At 35.9% G+C, this 23,088-nt stretch overlaps 10 protein-coding genes across 10 annotated transcripts; 5 read left to right on the top strand and 5 right to left on the bottom strand.

Moving 5' to 3' along the window:
- Window positions 1-248: 248 nt before the first annotated feature.
- On the bottom strand, window positions 249-2,165 carry KABA2_02S02266 (uncharacterized protein; the record flags this gene model as incomplete). Its single annotated transcript, XM_041548799.1, has 1 exon — window positions 249-2,165. One exon carries the CDS (start codon window positions 2,163-2,165, stop codon window positions 249-251), a length of 1,917 nt encoding a protein of 638 aa, XP_041404733.1.
- A 123-nt stretch (window positions 2,166-2,288) lies between these two features.
- On the top strand, window positions 2,289-2,762 carry KABA2_02S02244 (uncharacterized protein; the record flags this gene model as incomplete). The annotated part of the gene is made up of 1 exon (XM_041548798.1): window positions 2,289-2,762. The coding sequence occupies one exon, from the start codon at window positions 2,289-2,291 to the stop codon at window positions 2,760-2,762; it is 474 nt and encodes a 157-aa protein (XP_041404732.1).
- A 130-nt stretch (window positions 2,763-2,892) lies between these two features.
- On the top strand, window positions 2,893-4,110 carry ERG12 (mevalonate kinase; the record flags this gene model as incomplete). Its single annotated transcript, XM_041548797.1, has 1 exon — window positions 2,893-4,110. The coding sequence occupies one exon, from the start codon at window positions 2,893-2,895 to the stop codon at window positions 4,108-4,110; it is 1,218 nt and encodes a 405-aa protein (XP_041404731.1).
- A 490-nt stretch (window positions 4,111-4,600) lies between these two features.
- KABA2_02S02200 (uncharacterized protein) lies at window positions 4,601-5,881 on the bottom strand (the record flags this gene model as incomplete). Its single annotated transcript, XM_041548796.1, has 1 exon — window positions 4,601-5,881. The coding sequence occupies one exon, from the start codon at window positions 5,879-5,881 to the stop codon at window positions 4,601-4,603; it is 1,281 nt and encodes a 426-aa protein (XP_041404730.1).
- Window positions 5,882-6,094: 213 nt separating this feature from the next.
- Window positions 6,095-7,426, top strand: MGL2 (putative carboxylic ester hydrolase; the record flags this gene model as incomplete). The annotated part of the gene is made up of 1 exon (XM_041548795.1): window positions 6,095-7,426. One exon carries the CDS (start codon window positions 6,095-6,097, stop codon window positions 7,424-7,426), a length of 1,332 nt encoding a protein of 443 aa, XP_041404729.1.
- A 312-nt stretch (window positions 7,427-7,738) lies between these two features.
- On the top strand, window positions 7,739-9,184 carry DML1 (Dml1p; the record flags this gene model as incomplete). Its single annotated transcript, XM_041548794.1, has 1 exon — window positions 7,739-9,184. The coding sequence occupies one exon, from the start codon at window positions 7,739-7,741 to the stop codon at window positions 9,182-9,184; it is 1,446 nt and encodes a 481-aa protein (XP_041404728.1).
- A 197-nt stretch (window positions 9,185-9,381) lies between these two features.
- EFR3 (Efr3p) lies at window positions 9,382-11,799 on the bottom strand (the record flags this gene model as incomplete). The annotated part of the gene is made up of 1 exon (XM_041548793.1): window positions 9,382-11,799. The coding sequence occupies one exon, from the start codon at window positions 11,797-11,799 to the stop codon at window positions 9,382-9,384; it is 2,418 nt and encodes an 805-aa protein (XP_041404727.1).
- A 457-nt stretch (window positions 11,800-12,256) lies between these two features.
- CEF1 (Cef1p) lies at window positions 12,257-14,056 on the top strand (the record flags this gene model as incomplete). Its single annotated transcript, XM_041548792.1, has 1 exon — window positions 12,257-14,056. The coding sequence occupies one exon, from the start codon at window positions 12,257-12,259 to the stop codon at window positions 14,054-14,056; it is 1,800 nt and encodes a 599-aa protein (XP_041404726.1).
- Window positions 14,057-16,389: 2,333 nt separating this feature from the next.
- Window positions 16,390-18,543, bottom strand: SKY1 (serine/threonine protein kinase SKY1; the record flags this gene model as incomplete). Its single annotated transcript, XM_041548791.1, has 1 exon — window positions 16,390-18,543. One exon carries the CDS (start codon window positions 18,541-18,543, stop codon window positions 16,390-16,392), a length of 2,154 nt encoding a protein of 717 aa, XP_041404725.1.
- Window positions 18,544-19,562: 1,019 nt separating this feature from the next.
- TRS130 (transport protein particle complex II subunit TRS130) lies at window positions 19,563-22,955 on the bottom strand (the record flags this gene model as incomplete). The annotated part of the gene is made up of 1 exon (XM_041548790.1): window positions 19,563-22,955. The coding sequence occupies one exon, from the start codon at window positions 22,953-22,955 to the stop codon at window positions 19,563-19,565; it is 3,393 nt and encodes a 1,130-aa protein (XP_041404724.1).
- Between the last annotated feature and the right edge of the window lie 133 nt (window positions 22,956-23,088).

Raw genomic sequence — 23,088 nt, 5'->3', positions numbered from 1 at the left:
TATGTGTTAATGTAACTTCTCACTCAATACACATATACTTATAAAGTAGTTTCGCCACCCAAAATACATAACTTGTTAATATAAAAATCGTTGTGTGTAGGTAAAGGTATCGCTCGGGTCTCACAGTGCACTTTTTTAAAGGACCTCGAAAAACAAAAATAACAGTGTTAAGGGGGGTAACCATCCATGATTATTAAATTAAGGAATATATAAAAGATGATTGCCAAGTTATGTATTATATATATATGCTACACTTTATAAGTGAGTACTTTGTTATTTTCTTCGCGTACCAATGTATGATGATGACCCTGAGCCCTTTGCACGGTTTTCTTGTCGATATCCATTGTGCAAGTAGGGATAGAATTGAACCATTCGTCGTTGTAGATATCTTCGAAGGTAGCTCTTGTAGTCGGGTCTATTAACAGGAACCTGGATAATATAGGACGGGCTGCATGTGGAAGTAGTCTTAGAAGACGGTAGGGCCCCTGTATGGTCTTTTTGTGATGGGAACTCTCAGATTTCTTCTTTCCGTTTTGAATGATTGGGGTCCCAGTAGTGTCATTATTTATTTGTAATTTCTCAATCTTAGGTTCTGCTTTATCTTCATCCTTGGTGTCATCAGCAACTTCTACAGTTGCATCCTTGCTTTCTTCAGGTTTTTGAACTACTGGAGTTATTGTTACTCCGTTATTATTATTATCATCACCATCATCATCATCATCATCATTATCATCATTATCATCCTCTTCATCTTCATCATTATTATTTTCCTTATTATCCGCAGTTGCATTTACAGCTGTTTCATTATGTTGTTGATTTTTACTTTCTTTTCTTTGTTTTATTAACTGTTCATGATGTTTTGCAGATTCAACATAATCATGTTCGATATTATCCTTAAGTCTATACAATCTATAATTATCATCGGAATCTCTAGGGACTTTCCAAGGGAATCTTTTCAACATCATACAACAAAAGATTATCCCAATTGACCAAATATCCACACATTGTGGATCATATTTTATCGAATGTTGTAATACTTCCGGGGCCAAATATGGGTCACTCCCGACAATTCCATGACATTTAATAATTTTATTTTCAAAAGGGTATCTAAATATTACGGCAGAACCAAAATCAATCAATTTTAATATCCCGAATTCATTCATACAACAATTATCTAATTTCAAATCTCTATGAGCCAGCCCCATCGAATGTAAATATTTGACACCGTGACAAATTTGTTTAAAACAACAATTGATTTCACCACGAGACATCTTCCCTGTCATCACTACAGCAAAGAAATCCACAGGTAAATATTCCATGACCTCAAAATATTTATTTTGTTTTGAATCACTAAAGACATCCATAGTTTGGACGACGTTTGGGTGATGTAAAGAGGAGCCGACTAAAAACTCCGCGGTACATTTCTTGGCGTACTCTTTAATCGATTCACTTGTCTTTCTTGGTCTAAATTCTTTAACTGCAAATATAGCATTATCTGAGGGTCGTACTAGAATCTTCACAGACCCACCTGCACCGGATCCCAAAGTTTTCCCCAGTTTCCCATATTTTTGGGCCAATATAGTATCATCGTGATAAATATTAATATTGCTTGCCAGGGATAACGCAGAGTCTGTACTTGGTGGGATCCCTGATTGAGTATGTCCGGGGTCGCTTGCGGGCGATGCAGATCTGTCCTTCTTTGAATGATGGTTCAACGTTTCTTTCATTGAGGAAGACAATTTATTTGGTTGTCTAGATGGAGGTGTATGTACAATTGGTGGATGGGGATGAATACTTTGCGGTTTCTTATGAATTGGGGGTCTAAAGAACCGTTTCAATTCCAGCATCGAATGCGACGCCTTCGGGGTGATCACATCCTCGTTATTATGGTGTGTTGTGCTACTGTTATTATTATTGTGGTGATGATCTTTACTAGCTAAAGAATCTGTCGATTTATTACTGCTATTTTTCCCAATGAACCCTAGAAACGATCTAGTAGATTTCAAAGCAGGAGGACTCTCTCTGTCTAACGAAGCTACAGTTGCTGCGCCAGCAGCAACTGTAGCACCACTATTAGTGCTACTAGTGTCATCATCGGTCACATGTCCATGGTGATTATCATGAGTCGAGTGATGGAACAGGCTTCCCGACAACAGTTTAGGCATTTTCCCGTGTATTTATGTGTATATTACAGTTCTAACGCATACAGTCAAGCAAACTCACTCCTTAGAATTCCTTCCACTGTCTCTACCTTGCTATATATACCGAAACGAAGTGACCCTACCTCTATGACTTTGCCCATTCCTTCTTCTATATATATACATATATGTGAATATGGATATGAAACTCCCAGTGTGTGCTGTGGCCCGCTGTGCAGCTGGGATATCCCCGAACCGGAGAACAGAACAGAGCACCCGATGGCTGCTGCCACCGTCTCTCCCCGTCTCTCCCCGTCTCCCCCCGTCACCGTCGCCGCCTCCTGGCGACGCCCACCGCGTGCAGCCCGCGTTTTCTGCGTTCAGCGGCGGTGGCAGCAGCGGCAGCAACGGCGCGTGGGGACAGCCAATCAGCGGCGAGCGGGGGACATTCAGCGGGAAAAGGAGAGGAATTTCGTGGGGGTGGCTGTCGTGCGGCGTGACGTAGAGGGTAACCCCGTTCCTCATTTATACGAAGCGACCGACCGGCAGACAGGGCGTGTGCCGTTACAGCCGCTATATCCCTCGAGACGGAGGGGAGGCACGGTGGGCATCGATATCGTATAATGAAGCACAGCTCATCGGTGAGCAGCTATATATATGGATACATTTAAGAAGATGAGAGCTGACTTCAGAGGTGGTAGCTTCAATTGAGAGACATACACACAGACACACCTACTACCATAATTGCATAACGATGTTTGTTACTTCTGCCCCTGGGAAAGTTATTATATTTGGAGAGCATTCCGCGGTCTACAACAAGCCTGCTGTGGCTGCTGCTGCGTCCTCGCTGAGGTCATACCTGCTGGTGGAACCAGTGGCCGAGGATCAGGTATTGGAACTGAATTGCCCGAATTTACAATTTGCTCACAAGTGGTCAACGGCTCAATTGAGTGAAATCACCGATTCACACGTTTTGGTGACAGAGTCACAGTCTGTGCTACTGTCTAACCCGTTGCTGCACACTATAGACACTCAACTGCTATCAGGTATAGATAACCCTCTACAGAGAAGTGCCGCTCAATGTTTCCTGTATTTATACTTAAGCATTGTGCCTTCACATATTCGCTCTGCTTTACGTTGTACTCTGATTTCAACATTACCCGTTGGCGCCGGCCTGGGGTCGAGTGCCTCGATATCGGTTGCGTTGGCTCACGCTTTCTTGAAACTCACTCAAGTTCCTTCCAGAGACCTCATCAATCAATGGGCCTTTGTTGGAGAAACGTGCATGCATGGCACCCCCTCAGGAATCGATAACACTATAGCCACCTTTGGCGGTGCTTTACAATTTACCAAGAACGATACAAACGGGCCCCACGAATTGCATCCAAAGAAACCAATCGTCGCAGTACTGACCTATACGAAGATCCCAAGGTCTACAAGGACTTTGGTCTCAGGGGTGCGCGATTTGTACGATTCGATGCCAGACATTATAGAACCATTGCTAGATAGTATGGCGAAAGTGGCATTGAGAGGCTCTGTGGCTTTGGAACAAGCTGACCTGGAACAAGTGTTGCAATTGGTGCGTGTGAACCACGGCCAATTGGTGGCTTTGGGTGTGAGTCATCCAGGTCTGGAACTGATTAGAAACTTGACGACAGAATTGCAAATTGGTGAAACTAAATTGACAGGCGCAGGGGGAGGCGGTTGTGCACTGACGTTTTTGAACGAGTCGGCCACTACTAACGATGTGGAACAGTTTAAAGATATGTTACAAGAGAAATACGAGTACCAAACTTTCGAAACGACTTTGGGTGGGCTGGGTTGTTCATTGTTGGAATTAGATCAATTGTCAGACCCAAGAGTTCAACAGATCGTGCAATTGTTTAGAATTCCCGGACCAAATGTAGTAATGGAACAAGTGGACAATATCTTGTTGCCTGGAGGCCCAGCAGATTTGCCTTGGGTCTTTTAGTATATCTAGTGAATAGAGCATTTTGTAGTGTGTGTGTATAACCCTAATAGCAAAAGAGTCGGAAGAGTTACCCTCTTGCGGCTTTACTTTTTTATTTTTTTTATTTTTTTTTCACAGTTCCGTAATAACATAGTTTGCTTTTTTCAATGTATAAAAGAAGCTTAAACAGAATAGATAAGTTGGAACTGATACCCACTTCTTGTTGCACTATTTTTTTTTCTTTTGTTTTTTGTTTTAAGAAGGGTGATACATATATTATGCATTCTATTCACTGTGTAGTCCGTGTAACAGGTGGACGAACAGAGGGGAAAAGAAGAGCTAGAACAACACCCTTTTTTGTACGACTAGGAAATTTATTTCTGTGGTTTTGCGGTTTAGGTGTCATGAGCGTACCTCATACTGTCAATAGCAAATTAATTTATACGTTTTTACACCATGGCTATAGTCGGTATCTGCGCAAGTGATATATATTTATTTTAATTTATTCAGCTTATGTAATTGTAGTATGGGATTTATATAATCCATAATGACCTTGATACAGAGAATCTACATTGGTTAGATATCCATTACCATCTAGTTCAATTTCAACATGATCCTGAGCCCATCCTTGTAATGCAATGTATTTAGAGATCTCCTCCACGGTGAATTGCACAATAGGTTGTGTACCGTACTTCAATGGACCAATGTTGATCCAATGGATGCCCTGTGATGGGTTTGCTAAATACCGTGTCATATTTTGAATCTTATCAATATAATCTAGCATGTTCGCAGAGGTGTCAATGAAGTATGCAGTAACGACAATAATCTCATCGTAAGGACCTTGCTTAGGCTCATATTCCAAGAAATCACCCCAAAGATGATTGAGATTACAGGGTTTCTCACTGGGGGCCATATCAAGTTTCACTTCTTTATTTTGTAATTCATGGTTCAATTGTCCACTGTAATATTGTGCAAATGGTCTTAGTACAATAGACTCGGCTTTCGATTCCTCCTGGTTTAACATATAATCCTGGCACATATACATCAATCCGCTCAATTCTATACTGTCTATAATATAATTGGGATATCTCTGTGATAATTTATACGGTATATAACCTGCACCTGCACCTGGTACCACTATTAATGTTTTCTTGTTCGGATCATTTGGTAAACTGTCAACGACAGTTGTAATGTATTCCATCAACGGTTGGATCTCTCGTTGATTGAACTTGGAATTGTAATCTCGACAGAGATGTGATAATGCTTCATTGACTCGTTGGACGTTACTGCTTACTGATGATATTTCTGTGGCGCAGCCAGTGCTTAGCTGTCGGCCTAGGGATTCGATCTCCTGTGGAAACTCTTGCCTTTGCAGACTGATCTGCTTCATGGCATAGTCAACAATGTTTTCAGCAACTATGGCATTACTGCTTATACTGTTTTGTACCTGAGCAATCTTATTTGTATAACCAATCTTACTTAATGCATCAATTCTACTACTGCTCAAACTTTGTAATCGTTGCATCAATCGATCATTATGATTCGATTCATAATCTCTGTAACGTAAGAAAGAGCCAAGAGTCTCTTGTAAAGTAGAGAGATTTGTACTGTTACCACTTTGAAACTGGGTAGGGATAAGTTTGGTCAATCTAAAACCTGGCGTATTGATATTGATCGATGATGAGGCATGCTTGCTATTTTCAACATTCAATATCAAGTTCTTGAACCACTTGGAACGCATGAAGTACGACATGAGGAACGTCAAGCAGATGACTACCACAGATCTTTCCATGATCTATCTTCTACTGGGTCGAGTTTGTCAAACGATTTTGTTTAAGATATGATGAGGTACAAAAATATCGAATTGAGAATAAAAATGTATCTCTTAATATGTAAAAAAAAAGAAAACATAAATTTTGCTTATTATCGATATGAGACTTAAGCTTTAACAAAAGTACTTTATTACATAATTGTATAGGACCAAATTACCAATATAATTTTAATTATGACATTTGGTGAATACTGGCACAATCAACTTACTGTAAAGCAGGTATCTTCGAATCATCATTTACAATTCAAGAACAAACAAGGCAAAATCATTGATTTCACAAAATTCATCGACACAAACATCCCTGAGTTTAAAACTGGAGCTAGCGATTATTTATCTCCTGTCTTATTTAATGGTCATATACAGACGTGCTTTACCACAGTTAAGAAGTTTGAAGATATAGATGAAGTAAACTATAGAAGATTTATGATTAAATACCCTGATGGTGGTGAAGGCGCACTGGACATGGTAGTGTCAGAACATAAACCCTCTTCCTATATACCGATCACCCAGTTACCATTTCAACCACCGTTAGATACTCATTATAGTTATGGTGAAAAGAACGAAGCTTTATTGAAGTCGGAGGATACTAAACCAATGCTTGTGGCATTGCATGGTCTTACAGGTGGATCTCATGAAAGTTACGTCAGAAGTATAGTGGCACGTCTTACAGAAAAATACGACTTTGAAGCTTGTGTTTTAAACTCTCGTGGTTGTTGTCAATCTCAAATAACTACACCTCAATTGTATAATGGTGGATGGACTAACGATATTTCATTTGTTATGAACCTATTATTCAATATGTACCCAAATAGATCGTTCTACATGATTGGATTTTCATTGGGAGCCTCCATTTTAACTAATTATATTGGTGAACAAAATCATAAGATCTCTGATCGTGTCAAATGTGCAATGGTCTTTGGTAATCCATGGGATATGCTTCGTTCAGACTACTATTTAAATTGTTCAAGGATGGGATCCAATATATACTCACCAGCATTAACTAGAAATGTCGTAAATTTAGTGAAAAGACATGCAACTGCATTGCATGAAAAGCCGGGATTCCAAGAGATATATGATAAACATATTAATGTTGTTAAAACGGCTAATGGATTCGATGATGTTTTCACAGGACCCATGTTTAATTATAAGGACAGCAAGGATTACTATGGGGATGCCTCTTCATTTAAAAGATTAGCAGGCGTACGTGTGCCCCTCATTGGTCTAAATGCAATGGATGATCCAATTGCGGGTGGTGATAATTTACCTGAGAAATATATTATGGCTAATCCGTATACTATGCTTATCGAAACAAATTTAGGTGGACATCTTGCATGGTTCAAAGATTTGAACGGTTCTCGTTGGTATTCTGAACCAGTTGGTAGATTTTTCAGTTTATTCCATAAAGAAATAACTAGCAAAGGGTATAAACCTACTGTATCAGAGGATCAGCTACCTCATGAGAAAGTTGTTAACGTCAAAACTACAATTGAACAACCACATGAATGATAGTAGTTTATGCAATAAAGATCATCTCTCGTATATATATATATATTCATATTCTGTAATAATCTGTAGCGTTCTTCAACTTATTAAAAATCGCTTACCAACAACAATAACATTTGGCATCTGTTTTTCCCTTTAAGCGATGAGCTGGAAATAATGATTTTTTTTCATTTTCAATTAACCACATCAATGTTGATAAGCTCAAGGATAGTACTGGTTTACACTACTGATTCTTCTAATCACAACATATTTATTAACATCATATACTTACTTCTATACAGCAGTGACCACTAAACGTGAATTACCATTGAAACTATGCAAGAAATAGTAACAATATCACTCTCCCATAGAGCTAATCATTTAAGCACACAATTTTATAATTGCCAAGAACAAAACCTCTATAATAATGATCCAAAGAATTCGGTAGACCCTTCAGTATTTTTGGATCCATTGATTGATAGAAGAACAAAAACTGTAACATATTATCCTAGAGCACTTCTTTGGGAGGCAAAAAATGGGAATGGTTCGTTGGGTATCTACCAGTACATACAAGATACACAAGATTACCATTTTAAAGATGACAAAAAAGAAATTATGGCTGGCGAATCCTCCCATGAAGTGGTTAGCACACATAAAAAAATTGAACGATCAAAATATCAAGAAGCACTAGATAATAATGAACCTTCTCCAAAATTAACGAAAGAAAATACTGAATACTGGTCAGATTATAATAAGTTAATATATCAGCCAAATTCTTTCAACTCATTAAAAGATTGGTACCATGATCCTGAATTACCAAATCTACCTGATTATCAAAATTTAAAAAGGCAAAGATTTATAAACAATGAGCAAGGTTTAATGGAATGGAAATCACAACACGAAGATTTTCTGGATGAAAATCTAAGATCAGTATTAGAACAATGTGATACGCTTCAAGGCTTCAACTTGGTAACAGATATAGATTCAGCATGGGGTGGATTTTCGGCATCATTGTTACAAGAATTGAAGGATGAAGTACCAAAATGTAGCTTATTTTCATGGGGGTTCTTTGAATCTGATATATTAACAAGCTCAAAACCAAGCATAGATAATAAATATCAAGTGAAAAATGCTATTCAGAACACTCTGTCTATGATGGACCATTCTGATCTTTTTTTCCCAATATATTCAGATTCTAAACTATCTAATTGGGAAGTTGGTGGCCAAACTTGTAGAATATATGACACAGTTAACTCAGTATTGGGTCACAGGGATAGTGATAAAAGGAAAACAATGGATTATATCACCAATTGTATAACTGATGGAGATTCTAAGCGGAATTTAATTACTTCAATAACAGAGATCGACAAATATTATGATTACAGTTATATCTCCAGAGTTATCTCATATGATAAAAAAAATAGAAGCAATAAAGAATATTATGAATTTTCTAACTGTGTGATACATAGAGGTCCTCAATTTTTAAAGGACAATAAAAAAAATAACGACATGAAAAACAAAGAATCTTTTAGAAATCTCGAAACAACTGTGTTCGAACCTTCAGATACAATACCGGAAGAATTTAGGACCTCCACCCAATATTCTGTTAAATTGTCATCTACTGAGAAGGCTAGAGACGTATTCAAACATTGGAATGATTACGTCCAGAAATATTTCAGATTTGATGACAATAGAGAAGAATTGAAAGAGGATTTAGGTACCTTGGTTTCTACATATGAACATGGTTGGTATTCAGATGAGGATTCTGGGGATGACCTTTAAGGAAATAATATGCTACTTATTAATTAATGATTATTTTTTAGAAGTAATTATTTATCGATTTAGTAATATATCTATATAATTTTATGAAAAAAAAAAAAAGTTGAGTAATAAAAAATAGAACTAAATGAAGTATGCATTAAAGTCGTTAAAATTAAAGTGTAATACAAAAAATGGCGTATTTGGGTTGAATAATAGCACTATGCAGTATTAAACAACATACCTCTAGTATCCATTACATTAACTTCTTCTTTTGCGTCTTGAAAGTCATCTGTTTCAGGAGATTCCAAAGTTTCAGTTATCCCCTTATTGTTATTATTCATCATTCTTTTCATCATAAACGATCTTCTATTTTCAGTACTAGCATTGCTTCCATGACGGCTCAGTCTAGAAGATTGTGATCTTGCCATATCAATTTTACCAAGACCGACAATATCATCTTCATCGGGGTCACGTATTCTACCTATGTCATTACCTGTATCTATACTTTTCAATTCATTCAATAAAAATGTGATATTTGTGACTCTTGATTTAACAGATTGCGATCCTCTTAAAGGAAGAGTGGAAGATTGATTGTACGTGCTTTTCTCATTAGGTGTTGTACTTTTTACTGCTTTCTTTAATTGTCGAATATTCGGAGTTTTACGACCCAAAGATTTCAAAGATCTTGTATCATCAGAGACATGTCTATAAATATTGTTATGATTTTGATAAAATCCGTTATTATTTATAATGGTATCATGCCCAGATTTATCTGCCCTTTGTTTAAGTACCTCTAACTTTTCAGCCTGACTATTGGTTAGTGCAACCAATGGTTTTTCTGGAACATCAATCATCGATTGCTTATTTTGGTTATCTGATGTCAAATCAATAACTGAGCCCATTGTTGACTTTGATTGTAAGATTTGGGTACCTCTTAGGCTGTATGGATTAGACCCTTCATCGGAGTAAAAATTCAATAAATCTTCCTTTGAAAAAAGTGCTTTATTTTCTTGTTTATAATTTGTTTGAGTAGTGTAATCATGAAGGCCAATAAACTTAGCAGCGTTGGCGTGATAACAGTAATAAATATAAGTTGGAGTCTCTGTTGTTTCCTCATAGAAATATTTCAATCCTGCAAAGAGCGCATACTTTTCGTATTTGTGAAAGATTGCCTCTATCAACTTTTTTTCTAGTGGTTCATTTCCTAGGGTTTCAATTGCTTGGAATAGTCTACCGAATATATACGCACCTGGAATTTGATTGTCAATTATTTTAAATAAATCCAATAGATGGGTGTTAAAGTATGGTATTAATTCCACATATAGTTCAATAGACATAAACTTATCTCTTTTGAATGAAGTTACTTCAAGAAGATCATCTATCAAAATTGATTTCTTGAGTTGCTTTGAAGAGGTTTTCGATTCTTCATTATCAGGTGTAATATCACGAGCAATAGAATTTATTCTGCCAACAATATCATATAATACATCAGTTGTTTGCCCCTTATAATATGTCTTGAATTCAACGTCCCTTAGAGTAAATCTGCATTGATCAACAATTCCTTGTTTATCGATATGGTTTAATTGATATTCAATTATTTTTCTTATGATATCCAATATACTCAGACCAACAATACTGACATCAGAAGTCAGTAAAGACGACATCAACCTTAGACAAATAATAGGATCAACATTCTTTTCCTCTATAGTCAGCTGTCTCATTATTAGGATAATAATGATATATCTTAATTGGACTTGAACACCGTTGCAAATGAATTCTAAAAATTCTTTGTTTGGAGTCTCTTGTAGACGTGTCAATAGAACCCTCAATGAGATATTCAATTTTTCAGTCTCAGTGGTATTGAAAAATTGTTGTAATGCATTCACGGATGTATCGGAATCGAATTCTGAACCCTTAACATTATCCAGGCCAATCATGCGTGTTTGAGTTCGTGTTAACCTTTTGTTTAAAAGTTGTTCGTGATCATTGTAGGTATTACCCAATATATTTGATTTACTGTACCTTGGATGACGTTCCTGAAACTTGGCCAATGACAAATTGACAGCTTCAGAAATGTAATGGTTTAATTTTGGGTTACTCGATAACTGAGAAATTTGAGAGATATCAACACACCAATTTAACACTAAGTCATCGTTCTTCAAAACAGTTTTAATGATTTTCAAGAATTGATCCACAAAACTTGAAAAATAATGGTTAAAATCAGTATCACTGTTATATAATGTACCATCAATATTGGAACATATGCTATGGAACACTTGATCCACCAATTCCACGATGGCTACATCATTATTTGCAGAGCTACTAGTCATAACGTTGTTCATAATGGTAAAGAAATCTTTGATGAAAACATTTAAATTTTCTTTACAATTATTCACAATCTTATCCATTAATTCTAATGTAACAGAAACATTACCTGCTCGCCTTCTACTACCGAGGTCGCTCGAGGTTCTCTTTTTTAAGTAGCTACTAACCTTGTCCAGCTTACTACGTCTGGAATTGACATAATACAATAGATATGAGGTCTCTGAAGATTTAGGTTTTTTGTCTGTAGTTCTGCCGGTGGGATAACATTGGTTTACCAATCTTTGGTGTTTCGGGGTGAATATCATGCGCATCATCATGGTTCAACAAGGTACGTGACACTTAGACTAAACTATACCAATGGGTTTTTTTAAATACTGTAAATGAACCTCCAAAAAGTTTTAAACAATCTGATTGACCAGGCCTGCTCTTCTTAATTATTATATGTACCGAGTGCAATTAACAACAATGTTAACCTGTATTCTAAAGGAAATGAAAAATAAAAAAGAGTGTCGCCTTGCTGGAAGTATGAAAAAATATCCAATCCAAAAAAGTGAAAAATTCGTTTGCGCAGCTAAAACAGTTAATTATGGTAATGATGATGGATAATCTCACCTCACAATTATTAAAAAAAGGTAAACAAGTATCTATATAGTGATATTAATAGTTAAAGGATCATTCAGATTCATATATTGAATTGTACTAGTAAAACATTTTATTTTAGAAAGTGTACAAGGTAGGAATATCCAGAGAGTTGACTAAAAAATTAGGATGGCTCCAACTCCAGTATATGTGAAAGGTGGTGTTTGGACCAATGTTGAAGATCAAATCCTGAAAGCTGCGATTCAAAAGTATGGTACACATCAATGGAGTAAAATTGCATCTTTATTACATAAGAAATCATCAAGACAATGTGAAATTCGTTGGAATGAATTTTTAAATCCACAGTTGAATTTCACTGGATTCAGCAAGGAAGAAGATGTCAAATTATTGACTTTGGCAAGAAAGTTACCTAATCAATGGAGAACTATCTCTGATATGATGGGAAGGACTGCCCAAATATGTATTGAACGATACAATATATTGTTGTCTGATGATAATGTTGGTAATGAACATGACGAACACGATGACTTAAGACTCAGTACTTCTCTTGATTTCAAAGTAGGAGATTTAAATCCACATGCAGATACGCAGGTAGCCAAGCCAGATAAAGATGAACTAGAAGACGATGAAAGGGAGATGCTAGCAGAGGCTCGTGCCCGTTTGTTAAATACACAAGGTAAGAAAGGTACAAGACGAATCCGTGAGCGTATGTTAGAAGAATCAAAGAGAATAGCGGAATTACAAAAGAGGCGTGAGTTAAAACAAGCTGGAGTGAAACTGGCACCCAAAAAAATGAAAAAAAAATATGCAGATGAAATAGATTACAATGTTGATATTCCATACGAACAAGTACCATTAGCTGGACTATATGATACTGCACAAGAAGATAAACGTTCTCTTGCAGATTTAAGGAAATATGAACAAACTGTACAACGAAAAGGTTTACATGAAAAGATAGATATAAGCGATAGAGAGAAAAGTCATGGTAAACGTAAAAATGAAGGTAAAGTTGATGAATCTAAGGAACCCAATCAAAAGAAACAACTTCAAAAGAAACGTCGTGATGATAATCTACATCAATTCAGAGATGGGAAAGACAAATTAAACTTATCTAAACCCGATTGTACAGCATCCTCATTGACTCCCTCTGATGATAGGTTAGTCGTTTCTAGACGTGCATTACTCGACTCAAAAAATGTCGGGGCTGTACTAACGGATAAAAATGATTATACTCGATCCAGAGCTAGTTCAATAGTTTCAGTCGGTAGTACGACTTCCCAAATGGAAGCTTCCACGATAAAACTGAAAAAGAGACAGTTACATGAATTGTTACAATCATTACCAACTCCTAAGAACGATTATGAACTTGTCCTAGATATATCCGATGACGAGGAACCTACCTTGATGAACTCAAATGTTGGAACCCCTCCAAGAGATACTGCAACTACAACCCCGGTAGATTTAAATATAGATAGTCTCAATATCCGTGTATTACCTACTCCCGGTTTTATCGAAAACCCAATCTCGAACTTTGATCAAGCTTACAATGAGCTTGTTTCTAATTCAATCAACACTACATCTTATAGGAACACACAACATTTTGCTGACGTATATAATGGGTTACATGATGCATTACAACGAATTGTCAGTAAAAATCCCATAGAAAACAAGGGGCCCCTTCCTGAGAATATATCGACTCAGACGTTGAAGTCAGGTATCATCATGAAACAGAAAGAAGTTGCTCGATTGCAAGAGGCTCTGACTTACATCAATCCACTTTCAAAGGAGAACCATACACTCTCTAAAGAGCTCTCCGAGGACAAGATCCCTGAACTCCGTGAACTGCAACAAGGTTACTATGTCAATTATAGGCTCTACAGAAACGAAACACAAGCAACTAGAGCACGGCTCGTGGGCCTCCAACGTGCACTCTCCTCGCTACAGAAGCAATCGATGCCACAAAAATAGCATAGTTGTGCCACCCCTTGTTCAAACATCCCTCATCGACTGACCAACCCCATCGATCTTTCAGGTAAATGAAGTGAAAGTTAACAGTGACAGTCAAGATGATAGTGACAGTGCTTTTCCTTCCTCGAACCAATTTTTTTACTGCGCGTAATAAAGGATCTGCTGCTATCCTCTGAAATCACCGCGCAACCTGTTCGTGTTACAGCTAATCGCGAGATTTTTCAAAATAAACAAAACAAAACAAATACGGTTCGATGTTTATGTAACAAAGAGAACCTAGAGGGAGGGAAGCTGGCATGCAAATTTGATCTTCAATATTGTTTACTTTAGTAAATGTATATATACGTAGACGGATTAATTTGTTGTTTTGTGTATATATCGATCGACGTTAAATTAATAGAATATTCTTTTTTACCTGTGACATTTTTCATAGGTTAGTTACTATAATTAAATACCAACATATTATCCATAATACATTCACCTTATTAAAATAGTACAAGGATGAAATTGAGCACAAGTGTCTTATTATCTTTACTGGCTGTTTCGCCTTTAGCGCAAGCTATGCTGCCCATTCATATCAAGCAATATCGTTTCATAAAGCCAAGTTCTGCTGATAACAACGCCACTTCCAATGAAGTGTTCTACATTAAGGGTATCGATTACCAACCAGGTGGTTCCTCCGGTTATGATCCAGATGGTGATTCTGATGTCCTTTCAGATGCCGAAAAATGTGCTAGAGATGCATATGTTTTCCAACAACTAGGTGTTAACACCGTTAGAATATATTCCTTGAATCCGGATTTGAATCATGATAAATGTATGACTATCTTGAATAATGCTGGTATCTACGTCATCTTGGATGTCAACAGTGGTAACTACGGTGAAAACTTGGATCGTTCCGATCCTTGGGGTACCTATAACTCTCAATATATTGGCAGAGTCTTCAGATTTATTGATGCCTTCAAAAATTACCCAAATATTCTGGGTTTCTTCTCTGGTAATGAAGTCATTAACGATCAAAAGAATTATGCTAGTATCGATCCTCCATATATCCGTGCTGTCCAAAGAGATATGAAGCAATATATTGCTAAACACTCCAACAGAACTATCCCTGTCGGTTATTCTGCAGCTAACACTGTTGATTTAAGACTTGCTACTTACCGTTACTTGCAATGTAACTCACTGGATGGTAAAACTGTAAACAAAGCATTAAACGAATCTAGATCTGATTTCTTTGGTCTAAACACTTATGAATGATGTTCTGGTTCATCTGATTGGAAGAGTTCTGGCTATGACGTTCTAAACTCTACATTTAGTGACACTGTCATTCCATTGATGTTCTCCGAATACGGTTGTAATAAGAATTTACCAAGAACATTTGACGAAGTCACTGATGGTCTATATCCATCTACTGGTCTAGGTAATTTATTCTCCGGTGGTTTGGTATACGAGTATGCTGAAGAAGCTAACAACTACGGTTTAGTCGATATGGATGACTCCGATGGTTCCATCACTTACAAAGAAGATTTTGATAACTTCAAGTCCGCTCTATCTAAGTTAAAGGACCCTACAGTCCATGAAAGTCAAATCAATGCGTCCTCTTTATATAGATGTAATGCCACTGACATTACTTCTGCCTACAAGGACTTTGGTGTCAGTAATTTTACTATTCCAGATCAACCAGATGATATCGCCACTATGATCAAGTATGGTGTTAATGGTACTAATGTCGGTAAGATCTTAAGTAATTATACAGCTCCAACCACTTTCAAATATACTATTAAGGACAGTGACAATGATACTGTGGATGCTACTATTTCTTACGATGAAAGCAACTTGCTAAATGCTTTGAAGGCCATTTCTACTTCTGACGATGGTTCTTCTTCTTCTACAACATCTGCCACTGGTACTGGTTCATCTTCTAGTGCTTCTCACTCTAAATCTTCATCCAAAAAGAGTAAAGGTGCTGCTGCCCATATCGCTGGTCCATTTGTTGAATCAGGTATGTTTGCAATCTTAATTTCTGCTTTATTGTGATTTAAGCCACATCGTTTTATAAATGTACACGATTTGTTTATTCTTTACAGTTCTTTTGTTAACGTTATTTCCTCTCATATAATTAATAAATATATATAATTCAAAATTTTAATATCAAATATTATCATTATTATGCTATATACTTATACAAATATAAATATATATGTATTTGTTTCTTTGTTTGTTAATTTCACTAAATTACAAATATTGCAACAATATATTATATTAGAAAAAGTTTCAGCGAGGTATTATGTATTTTCACCTCGCTTGGACTCAAAATAACAAATGCTTTTGTTTTAGTGTCTTGGATGGCCCTTCACTTCATTAGACCACCCAGTTATATCCTCACCATCACCGTACAGTTTTCTGTCACGGACAGTAATACTTTCCATACCAAGTGTGTTTCTTAACCAGGGATGATTTACTAACCCACCCGCATCAGCTCTTTTTCTTGGATCCAAGCATAACATTGGCAATAAGAAATCTGCAATCTGTTTAGCTTCATTAGAATGCATCTTATATTTTTCAGTCAAGACTTCCTCTAATGGCCAATATTTTAATTTCGATATATTTCTTAATTGTTTTTTTGAGTTGAACAATTTCTTGGTATATTTACCATTCTCTAAAAGATAATCAGGGAAGGGACCTAATAATTCTATTATTTGGGCAATATGATCATCATCCTTACCGTAGGAATGACCTTCATCTGGTTCAAATAAGAAATCACCTGTGATCAGTTCAAATATTAGACATGCAGATGACCATATATCAGCACTGGCACCCCATGGTGCTCCAATTAATACTTCAGGAGATCTATATTCCCTTGTTTGAATAGCATTTGTATAATGTTCGTCGTACCAACAAGAATTACCTAAATCTGCAATTTTTATAGCAATTATATTATTATCTGTATCATCAACGTTGAATTTCTTATGATGCGAGGCAGTTGAATCGACTGAAGTAATCTTTGAAAGTTCAAAGGATGATAACGATTGACTCAATTGTTTTTCATTAGTTGGCACAGATGTATTGGAGGAATTTTGAACAGATCCAGGTGAAGTAGTAGTTGCACCAGATGACAAGTCTGTATGTACTGTATTGATGGAATGTAAAAATGGGTTATCTGAAACTTGATTAATTGCATGTCCATTATTAGGTGTCACTGTTCCACTAGGGACTCCCATGGTACTATTATTGCTTGAACTGTTATGACTATGTGTCTTTGACGTGGATAAGAAAGTTTGCCATTGAACAGCCGTGGAACTATTAGAGTGAGAAGAATTCATTAAAAATTGGGTTTTCATTTCATAGAAATTTGAAGAACTAATAGGAGAAGGTAAAGGTTGAGATCCAGTAATTATTGTATTCCTTCTAGGTCTACGACTTGGTACTCTCTTTATAGATATATTTGTCTTTGAACTATTCCTTGAAACGTTCGATTCTGTGAGACTAGTATCTGGTCCTTGGTCTTGAAAAGATGAATCAATTATCGAATGTCGGCTATCTCTTGAAATGGAATGTTGATGTTTCTCCTGAGGACTTGTCACCACGGAGCTTTGTCTTTGTTGTCTCTTACGATCCTTCTTTTCTTTATCCATTATTTCCACCATTTTAACAATAGACTCTACATCACCTATTTCCATCAACACATTTTCTGGTTTAATATCAGTATGAATGACACCGCATATTCTATGCATATAATCAAGACCCAATAATAACTGTTTAGAGATCTGTTTCACATATATCAATGGTATGCCTCTATGTTCGTATTTTTTAATCAACGCTAATAAATTTTCACCAAGGACCTCAAAGACCATCACAATATGCTCTCCGTTAGGTCCATGATGTATGAAATTATCTAATAATGAAAGAATGTGTTTAGCTCCTTCATTCACACCATCATTTTCATGGGAGATTTTCTTTAGGAGTTTAATTTCATCCTGAGCAGCCTCAGTGTATACTTTATCACTCCTCACAATTTTCATAGCCACATGACTATTTGAATGATTATCGAAGGCAAGCCATACAGTAGAAAAATGTCCCCATCCTAACTTTCTCATCAAGATGTAACGGCCAATTTTATATTTTTCTCCTTTAAAAGCAGGATGATACCCACCAGGTTTATAATCTCTTACTGACTCCTCATTCTTTTCATCGCAAGAAGATTCACTGTCGTCGTCTTCTTCGTCGTGGTTGTCTTCTTTTTCCTGATCTTCTCCATCTGCCCGTTGATGTGTTGGAATATCATTTGCATTCGAATTGGAATTCTTCAACGCCAGAGACAATTTTGACTCTGTCGATTCAGGCGAAGTCGCTACAGATTCTCTAGCAAATAGTTCAGTATTTGATGTAGGAGGTACGCTGGAAGTAGTAGTATTCGCATCCGAATTGGTGGAGCCGTCACTTACCGGTCTCGATAAGAATGTTGGATATCTGAATGATGTTCCCATTCTTGAAAGATGTGTGTCAACTGTAATAGTTATCAGTGATGTTTAAGAATCAATCTAAAGAGGGACAACTTTCTCCTCCTTCTGAAAAAAGGGATGTGATATGGTGAATATTTTAAAGAAATAGTTTGATTTTCTTCAAACGAAATGCAAAATGTTGAAATTGGGATGAACTGCAGATATTACACTGATTATTAACTTATCAGCAAAGTAAAAAAAAAAACACTGTGAATAGTACGCAAAATGATAAAATAGGATAGCTTCCAGTATGTCAAAATAATAATAATAATAATCCGTATATTGTATATATTGGGATCAACAACTGATGTCTAAGGGAAACCCGCTAAATACAGAAAAATGATAGGGGTAAAAAAATACAGTACGTTCCCGTCAGTATCTATGGATATTTTATCTTTGGAACTAGAGCTAATATTATCTTGTTTCGATAAATACTTTCAGTCCTAGTTTCGTTTAGCTTCTTGTATTGACGATGGTTCTTTTATTAAGGATTGGGCAAAAAAAAATGATACCAAAAAAATCTAAAAAACAAAAATATTTTTGAAGCCTAAAAATATATATATAGTATTAAAAGTGTGTGAAAATAGTAGGAGCTCTCACAGCGCGCAGATATGTATGACAGGAAGCAAAGCAAAGGTACCTACTTTGTATCAACTGGTAACTCCTTTTCATACAAACGTGTAGATATCTACCTGATAGGTCAACCACCATCAGACAAAGTCTAACCTTTATAAACGGCACACCAGGTGAGCACACCCCTCAACAAACAATCTCTCTTTCTCGTTGCTTCTGCCTGAAGAGGTTCGGAACGCTCTTCCTCACAGTTACCGGACAAAAACGGAGAGCGGCCGAGCGAGCGGGTTTTCGTTCTCTTTGGCTGCGCTGCGAACGGTTCATTTGTTGAGAGGTGGGGGGCTGCTGATTCCATTGTTCAGTAATGTGGGTGAGAACAGAAGATCAGATGATTGTTTGATGTATGTATGGATATCTATATATATGGGTGTTTAGAGAACTAGAATAGACTCGTATTCGTTGGCTTGGTCGACACGGCTAGCTTCCCCCTGTAGATTGGTTATCTCTACGTGAGGCAGCGCTAAGTACCCTGTCTTTAACGGAATCAATGTCACTGAGAATGTATGCTTGTCATGCGGGATCATAAACCGCTTCTTGCCCTGTAACAGCCAGTCGTTGTTGCTCAGTATCTCGAATATGTGGTCAGTGGTCTCATCTGTGGTCGGCCGGCCCCAATTGTGGCTCATATTCTCAACTACAATGTCAAATTGTTGTGGAGTACCCAATTCTGTCGCGATGTGATCATCGGTATCCGATTCAATCTTGTTAAAGCTAACGTTGTAGAATTGTTCGAATTCAGGTAACGTTACTGGAACAATCAATTCTCGAGGGGTTAGGTTTTGGGTGTATTCACTGATATCCCATTCATTTATTTGGACCCCTTTAGTTAGATTCTCTAAACATTTTAACATTTTTGATGTAACTGTCTGATCAGTAGAGATTTTCTTGCAAATGATCTTGTTTAATCGTTTAACAATATCTGATCCATTATCAATACGTATGATCTTCGATTTGTTAAACAATTCATAATCATAACGTAATTGAGATAATATATTACTACTCCAAAATATCTTCCATTGATAGTATTTTTTAAACCATTCAACATTACCTTCTACAAGGATAGAATCAGTGACAAGGCAATCGACTTGTTCCTTTAATGTATTGTAACGAACATGTAAATTGAATATATCAGATGTATTGAACTTGTCCTTCGCATACAATCTATAACAATTCAAACAAGTTTCCTCCATCGAGGGTAATAATACAACAGGATTCTCTGGTTCAAAATTACCAATGATATCGTACTCGTTCTTTCGAATGTCTTCCTTGACGGAAAGTTTTGAGCTATGCAGGATAATGGGTTCTTCTCTCAAGGACGAGGATAATAAAAACTTAAAAAAGAAAATATCTTTCTTGAAGATATCCTCAACTGATACAGACACTGGTAAGAAACATTCTATTTCAACCGATTTCCTCTCAGAGAAACTTCCGTCTTGGTCGTTACGTTCAAATGAAAATTCGAATTCTAATACAAATGAAGTTATTTGCTCTTCTAAATAATATGGGATACTGAAACTACCTTCAGTAATATTATTAATTTCCTTCTTATGAATAATTTCATTATTATTAAAACTAAAGAAACGAGAAATTGAATTATTTAACATTTCTAGTTTCAAGGTTGAATTTTTAAGTCTATTGAAACTATCTATCTTAACCTCCAATAAATTCTCACCAAGTTCTAAAGTCTTTGCTTGTTCCAATCCGATAAATATATTATCAGTAATATATAATTCAAATATTTCGACAATTGGAGCATCACGATTTATCTCGTCACCAATACTTCCTATATCTAATCCAAACTCTTGTAAGAACATCGTATCATGTATCATAATTTCTAAGGAGTTCACTTCAAATTGTCCAAATGTAATATCTTTGGTGGCCAATGTATATTCATAAGATCCACGTTTCAAATTCACATCTTCCAATAAAAATATCACTTTACTTTCTTGACGATTATACTCTCTTAATGTTAATTTGATATATTTTGCCTTTACATCCTCAGGAAATCCAATATTATCAATTTGAAGATTAATAGTATAAGTATTGGCCTCCTTTAGTGAAACTGTCTGGCCAATATTTATATCAAAAAATCCATTTACATTGTAAGTGATATCATCCATTACATTTAATTTTTTCAAGTTCAAAAATTTCTTCCAATATAAGTCTTTATCCTGTAAGTTTGATGATAATTTGATTAAATTCAAGTATGAATTGCATAAGATCGACGATACACTGACAGAAGAGCTATCTAATTCAATATTTTCAAGATTTGGGCAATTCTCAAGAGAATTAGTGAAAATCTTTAATATATGAAATCCGATGACATTCCAGTTAGATTCGACGTAAAATTCATAACATGATATTAACAATGAGACGGCATTCTGGTATTCTTTCTTTTGGTGGTAAACCATACCGATCTCTAATGAAATAATATCAGTTATTCTTTGTCTTTTACTGTCACAATTTTTGTATAAGGATAAAAGTTCTTTGTTATATTCTATAAAACTTTCATAAAATGTATCTTGGTCTTTATATGATTCCTTTTTGATGCTAAATTTATATTTCATTTGAACTTCGGGGTTATCGAACTTCTTATTTGGGAGAGTATAATCTGTTGTCTCTAGAACGCCCCTAATCCAACTATCACGTTTCATTAACAATAACTCAGCTTTCACTTCCGATAACAAAGACATATCACTTATTTTAATTTCGTTCAGATATTTTATCACGGATTCTAAAAACAAATATTTAAATATCAATAAATTTTCACTATTTCGAAATTTGGTTTCAATATTTATCAAAAATTGTTTCGTGAGTTTATAAAGTTTCAGTATCCTTGTATTAATGTTAACCTCCAATGCCAAAAAGAAAAAATCTCTTATAAAGAAATACTTCAACAAATAATAGGTAGTCAATTTATTCTCTTCAGAATCAGCCATTAATATCGAATCATTCTCTGGAATATCAAATGTGAAAGGTATTTCTAACTGTCCCTTGGGTATTCCTTCATCAATAGTACCGGAAACATCAATTTTAATCTCTTTAAGTTCGTTGGATCCTTCTTCCAATAAATTGGCTTTGAAATACAAATCAAATAAATTTTCCTTTATAAATAGCATATCTTTTGCATCTTGTTTGGATTCACCAGTTAGTTTCATATATTTCGTAAGCATAGAATTCAGATAGTTTAATCGTTGTTGGAATATTTCCAAAAAATGCATCTTAAGTTTCTGAGATATTCGATTCCAAAATTCTTCTTTTTCCTTCAACGATTTGTATACAGACTTCAATTCTAATGCCTCAACTTCGGGAAAGTCCTTATTGAATTTCTCCATTATTGTTACAGTTTTAAACAAATTTGAATCTACAACAGTCGAATTTGAATAAAAAAATATTATAGGCGTGCTGGTAAATATCAGCTTCACACCATTGTTTCCGTTGGTAATCGTTTCATTGTGTTCAATCCCAGGTAACCATTCCCTTAGTAAAGGTCTTACTTTAGATCTATATTCTTCAACGGAATTACAACTCACGATGATAGTCCTGACAAAAGGAATATTACTATTTTTTTTATCTTGTTCAGATTGCTTTTCTGCTTCTAAGGATACTGGTAAGGATGTGATTGTTCGTGTTACACCCTTTGTTGATTTCCAATGTATATTTTCTAATGGGAGGATCTGTGAAAACTCATTCTTAACTGATTCAAACAGATCGAATGGATCAAAATAAGAAATATATATTTTCTTTCCTTGTGATATTGACATCTTAGTATACTATTGTAGATGTTAGTTTAAAAGATTTAATTTTAAATTTGTAGTTAATTGTGGAATGGTTTATTAATATTGATATTGATGTTATCAAGTTTGCATTGTTTCCTTGCACGGTAAATAATTGAAT

This window comes from Maudiozyma barnettii, assembly GCF_903064755.1.
Source record: "Maudiozyma barnettii strain CLIB 1767 genome assembly, contig: KABA2_02, whole genome shotgun sequence".
NCBI lineage: Eukaryota > Fungi > Ascomycota > Saccharomycetes > Saccharomycetales > Saccharomycetaceae > Maudiozyma > Maudiozyma barnettii.
The sequence above is the reverse complement of the archived record's forward strand: the minus strand, read 5'-3'. Positions and strand labels throughout refer to the sequence as shown.